The 5,885-nt window shown below is 57.6% G+C and overlaps 1 protein-coding gene across 1 annotated transcript in view; it reads left to right on the forward strand.

The window, feature by feature from the left end:
• The first annotated feature begins 126 nt into the window (after positions 1 to 126).
• LOC102502360 (protein polyglycylase TTLL10) overlaps positions 127 to 5,885 on the forward strand; it is a 15,043-nt gene continuing 9,284 nt past the window's right edge. Inside the window, exons 1-9 of the mRNA XM_027766540.1 lie at positions 127 to 197; positions 1,258 to 1,676; positions 2,333 to 2,413; positions 2,502 to 2,637; positions 2,800 to 2,918; positions 3,088 to 3,217; positions 4,023 to 4,094; positions 4,579 to 4,664; positions 5,110 to 5,281. Of these exons, the coding sequence (XP_027622341.1) occupies positions 1,340 to 1,676; positions 2,333 to 2,413; positions 2,502 to 2,637; positions 2,800 to 2,918; positions 3,088 to 3,217; positions 4,023 to 4,094; positions 4,579 to 4,664; positions 5,110 to 5,281 (1,133 nt within the window). The 5' untranslated portion in view covers positions 127 to 197; positions 1,258 to 1,339. The remainder of the gene's footprint in view (positions 198 to 1,257; positions 1,677 to 2,332; positions 2,414 to 2,501; positions 2,638 to 2,799; positions 2,919 to 3,087; positions 3,218 to 4,022; positions 4,095 to 4,578; positions 4,665 to 5,109; positions 5,282 to 5,885) is intronic.

Here is a 5,885-nt window from a genome sequence, read left to right on the forward strand (position 1 = left end):
CAGAAACAGAACTTGAAAATCTTGGCTGGGAGCCTCTGTTCTGGTTCCAACCCAGTGTATGCCCCAAGGAAGGCTGGCTTGTGGGGGCTATAGCGGCCAGGACAGGAACCTCCCTCCTTAAGTTCTGGAGAGGGTTTAAGTGGTTCATGGCCCTTTCCTCCCTCCTCTACTCCCTTCTGTGACTGAGTCCTGGTCAGGTAAGCCTTTAATTCTATTTCATCCCTGTACCCTCCCCTCCACCCATGTTCCCTTCTGGGCATTTTTTTTTTACTTGCATTCTGAGTCTTGTGTTGAAGTTTTCCTTTCCATGAGCTCTTTCTGTATTCTCTATTGCTTTGTTCTAATAGTATCCAGCTCTTTTGGGTACACAGTGTCTTCTCTCATCTCCCAAGCATCTTTAAAGTGTGAGTGGGTTTCTTCAGCTCCTGGGGCATCTCCATTTCTCTTTTCTCCTCCTCTGTGTGTGTGTGTGTGTGTATCTACATAGTATGCATGTATGCCTACGTATTTGTGCATGCATGTATCTGTGTCACCCTCTTGCTCACACTTGGGCTCCTCCCTCAGATGCATATTGAGCTCAAGGACCTGCTCAAGCTGGGGGATGATTCTGTATGGGAGAATACAGCCTCTGCCAGGGAGGCTGTTCTGGATGGGGAGAAGTTTCTGCAAGAGGAGCTCCTGGCTCTTCTTGCCTAAGCCATCCTCAGCAGTGGGATGAGGCGCTCTCCCTCACCAGGCACCTGAGCCCAATTTTTTTTTTTTTTTTTTTTCTGGGGGGGGGCACGTGTGCTTGCCAGAAAGACAGAGAGACAGGGAGACAGAAAGCAAGAAATCACCCCCAGGGGAGATGGCTTCAGTTTCCAGTTGCTCACAGACTCCATTTCTCCCTCTTGGCAACTGCCCCACGTGTGCTTGCCTTTCTGTTTGTATTTTTTTAAACCTTCAGAAAATTTTCATCTCTTCAGTAGTCCCCAGAATATATTTATCTGCCTGATATTTAATGTGCCTGAGATGAAAGAGCTCTTCAAGGAATCGGCTAAAAATTCCCCAAGACAACACAGAAATGTTCTCAGAGAAGGGGCGAGAGGCCTCAGGGAGGGGGGACTCTGACAACAGGTATTGGGTGGCCCCTCCTGGCCCTTTCTGGGCTCCAGGGGTCAGCAGCAACTCTGGGGGGACCAAAATCAAGGCCAGGGAATGGCTCTGGCCCTCCATGTGGATGTCACCTCCAAAGACTGACAGCTGCCCTCCTTACAGCTACCACCCTGGCCGTGAGCAGCGACGCCAGACGGACAGTTCCAGCAGGGGAAGACTCACCCGGAAGAGACAGGATGCAGAGATGGCCTCACCCCCAAGGGGCTCCAGGCCCCATGGGAACAGGGGAGACGGGAGGCTGCCTCAAGCAGAGGCCCCAGTGCAGAGCCCAGGGAAGCGCCATTCCCCTGGCAGGGTGGGCCTGCCAGTGTGCCCCATCCAAGGCCTAAGACCTCGGGCTGCCCGAAAGTCCCGCAGGGGGGTAGGGGCCTCTTCCCAGCAGACTCCTCGCCCTTGTGCCCCTACGCCAGCAGCCAACCGTACCCGGTTTACCCACCGCCGGGGACTGCCCACTCGGACCCAAGTCAGCTCCAGGAGAGGCAAGCGTTCAAGGATCCGGAGGTGCCGCACCCGGGCGCCAGGTAAGTACAAAGCAGCCCTGGATTGCTCCATGTCCCCAAGCCTGGGCCTCCTCAGGCACAGGTCCCATCCCAAGGAAGGCAATCTCCTGGGAGAGGACTGACCCAGCCAGTCAGACAGGCCCCTGCCAGGGAGAGGGACCAGCAGGGAGGCCACATGCAGGGTGCGGGAGCTGGGCCCACTGAGCAGAGAGAGGATGACACTGACTGGCTGGTGTCACCCCCATAGGTAGCCACAGTAGGCACAGCCCTTGCCTGCCCCTGCCCCACCCCACCCAGGGCAGCCCCTCAGTTCTCCTGTCTGACAATGGTCCCTTGGGTCACCCATGACGTCATCATGCACATTGTGACTCCTGCTCTCCTGGGGACATCCTTGTATCATGTCTGCCCCCAGCACCAGCCTTACCCTCCAGACCCTTCCCTGCATGGAGCCTCTGCCCTGTTGGTGAGGAGGATGAGGAAGAGATGCCCTGCCTTAACCTTCCTGCCCCAAGTTCCCCACTCCCACCTGAACCCTACCTGCTAGAAAACTGGCCCTGCAGGTGGTAACTGACTGCATTCCCAGGTCCCTGGTCAGATCTGAACCCAGGCTGAGGTTGGTGCTCTTTTCTGAGTGGGCACCTCCCCAGCCACCCCATTCTGACCTACCCCATTCACAGGCTGGACCCATGAGAGACCAATGGGGAGCAGCCGGGAAGAGGGGCTCCTGCACCAGCTGAGCCAGCTGGACCAAGATGCAGGTGGGGGCTGTAGGACAGGCCAGGAGGTGCAGGGAAGCCTCAGCCGGGCCAGGACGCCACGGGCCTCTGACCATCTGCCTGCCTGCAGACTTCCCGGACAATGCAGATACTGCCAGGCCCCCAGCCTCCCTTCTGGAGGGGCTCCTGCTAGACGGGGAGAAGCACCCACCCAGCACAGGGCAGGGCCCATTCTTCTACATCGGAGGCACCAACGGAGCCTCAATGTGAGTGGGAACCTCAGGCAGGCCCTTGTCTCATCGCACGCTCCTCCCCCCTCATCCCCGTCTGGCCCAGCTTCTGTTCTGCTGTCCCAAGTCCCCGCAGACCCTCCCTCGGGGACCCCTCCCTTGCACCCCAGAAGTCGCCGCTGCCCCTCCTCCCTGCAGAATCAGTTCCTACTGCAAGAGCAAGGGCTGGCAGCGCATCCAGGACAGCCGCCGCGAGGACTACAGGCTGAAATGGTGCGAGGTCAAGTGCCGGGACTACTACTGCAACTTCCGAGAAGGTAGCGGGAGGGGGCTGGGCCAGGTGGGCTCAAGACCCACAGCCTGCAGGAGCCTCTGCGGCCACAGCACAGGCAGAGAGGCCCTGATGGCTACGGGGGCCATGCTGGGAGGCCTCCGTAGTCGCGGGCGTGGCGGTGCACAGTGTTGCCCAGGCCTTTGTCGTGCCAGGTGAGCAGCTGCTGTACCAGCTCCCCAACAACAAGCTCCTCACCACCAAGATCGGGCTGCTCAGCGCCCTGAGGGAGTACTCACGGGTCTTGAACAAGATCAACAAGCCGTCACCGTGCACCCAGGCCAAGTAAGCCCACCACTGTCCCCACCTGGGCTTCAAGACTCAGCCTCCCTACCACCGCCCATTCAGTCTGCCATCCGTTCTTTAAGGAGCCATCCAACCCATTCCACAAACCCACGGTTCTCCCATCCCCCTGCCCAGCCTCCAAGAGAGACATCAGTCCATCCACTGGTCACTTTCACACCTGCCTACCCACCTTCCCACCCATCTGTGGGACTCTCACCCACGCCTCCACCCCCAGACAACTGCCCTCTCATCTACCACCCACCCACTGGGCAAGCAGCCAGCCCAGGTCCACCAACCACTTGGTCAGGTCTCACACCCTCTTTACATCTATTTGGCCAGCTGTCCACTTCCACCTTACCCACTTCTTCTTTTTATATTATTTTAGCTTGCTTTCTTTCTTTCTTTCTGTCTTTCTTTCTTTGTCTTTCTTTCTTTTAAAATTTGATCAGAGAGAGACAGAGAGAGAGAGAGACAAAGTGAGAAAGCAAGCCACTAGGTCTGGGACTCAAACCACAGTCAGCCATGTAGGAGTCCAGCATCTTAACCACCACGCCACCTGCTGGCCCCCACCCTACCCACTTCTATAAGCGACTCTGATCTGGTCCCCTGTGGGCATCTGTCTGTCTGCCCAGACACCTGGCCACCCATCCACTTATTTCCGTCCAAAATAGATCTATCCAACCACTCACCCATTCATACATTTGGCTGTCTATCCCCATGCCCCAACTGTCCCCACCTCCCCAGACTCCCACCCATTCATTCTAGTTGGCTACTTAGGCCAAGTCCTTGTCCCTCTGGGATGCAGGTTTGGAAAGGACATAGCACCCACCTTTGAAGAGCTCATGTGGACCAGCCCAGGACACCTCAGGCCACAGAGGTAGATACTTAGCCCAGCTGGGAGGGACCATTCTGACCTAAATTAAAGGATAATCCAACATTAGATCAAAAAAGGACATGGGCACCCCCAAGCCGCCAGGGAGCTCAGATCTGTGCCGACCACCCACTGCACTGTCCCGGCACCGGGGCACAGCACTGACCAGCACTCACGAATGCTGGAAATGATTCAGCCTAGGAGTACAACCGTGAAAGAGAGTAGGAGCCAGGGTTGGGGCCAGGCAGCAGGAAGGCCAGCAGGCTGCAGAGAAGCCAGAAATGAGTGATCTCAGCATGGGAAGAGAAAGCACAAAGGTCCTGGAGGGAACAGTGGGGAGGGGCAGAGGAGCCCTCAGGCTGCCAGGTGCCTAGGGCCCAGGAGACACCCTCTTTCCAGCTGGTCCACAGGTCAGGCCCCTGGAATGGGAGCCACGAGTAGAGGTAGGTCACAGTCCTTCTGTGTCCTCCCCACCTTTCTGCTTTTCCAGAATCCTAAAAATGGAAGAATTTTTCCCAGAGACCTATCGTCTGGACATTAGGGATGAGAGAGAGACCTTCTTCACCCTGTTTGATGGTGAGAGGATGCTTGACAGGAGACAGGCTCCAGACTGGGCCAACATAAGGGCATGGTCAGAGCAGGGCAGGGCCTGTGAGGGGCTGGGCAGTGGTCAGGGTAGGACATGGTCAAGGCCGGGCAGAGGGAGTGGAGGGGGGCTGTGACCTTGGTGAAGACAGGGGCATGAAATGGACAGAGCCATGGCTGGAGAGAGGTCTGGGTGGACATAGCCAAGGTAAGGCATGGGCAGGGTTGGAAGGCCTGAGACCAGGGTGTCTAGTTAAGGCAGGGCCGAGGTTGGACTGGCCAGAGTGGTAAGGGAGAGGAGGGCCCAGGCCTTAGTCAGGGATAGGGCTGGGGTGGGGGGCATGGTGAGGGTAGGGCCAAGCCTGGGAAGGCAGGGCTGTGGAGGAGTGTGGGAGGGATGAGGCAGGGCCAGAGGCTCAGGTGGCTCTCTCTGAAGAAACCCAGCTATGGATCTGCAAGCCCACCGCCTCCAACCAGGGCAAAGGCATCTTTCTGCTCAGAAACCAAGAGGAAGTGGCTGCCCTGCAAGCCAAGACCCAGAGCATCGAGGACGACCCTATCTACCGCAAGATGCCGTTCAAAGCTCCTCAGGCGAGGGTAGTACAGAGGTAAGGGTATGGGCACCAGGAAGAGTGGAAATTAGGGGTTGACCCAGAGTCCTGCTGGGGCCTATGAAGGCTAGCAGCCCTTGGACATGGAGGGCTGCTGTACCCCCAGCGCCCATCCGAGCTGCCTCATGCACTCCACAGCTGGGCCCTGCATTGCTAGCAGGGAGGAGGCTGCTGGCCAGGGTCACAAACAAGGTGAGCCTCCAGACACAGGCTGTAGGACCGGGCTGGGGCTGGAAGCGCTTTGTCAGTTTGTGCCTGTCGGCGCCCTGCCCTTATGTCCTGCAGGACTCCGGCCTTGGCAGGTTTCCTGCAGCCAACCTCCTTCGCTCCCAGCTCAGCTAGCCAGCTACAGCCTCCAAGCCTGCAGCCCAGAACTGACCACTCCGACCTTGCTCAAGGATGCCCCGGGGCAGGCTCAGCAGACGCCATAATGATTACGTTGCTGGACTCCCGCGTAGTCAACTGCGGTTTGAGTCCCAGACCCGGTGACTTAAAACTCATACTGGGCATGTGTGCGTGCGTGCCCAAAATTCCAAGAGAAGAAGGGATTATACTGTAGCCATCCCCCCCCCCCAGGGGGGTTAATTTCTCACTTTCTGTC

Source organism: Tupaia chinensis, unplaced genomic scaffold (assembly GCF_000334495.1).
Source record: "Tupaia chinensis unplaced genomic scaffold, TupChi_1.0 Scaffold143584_1, whole genome shotgun sequence".
NCBI classification, from domain to species: domain Eukaryota; kingdom Metazoa; phylum Chordata; class Mammalia; order Scandentia; family Tupaiidae; genus Tupaia; species Tupaia belangeri.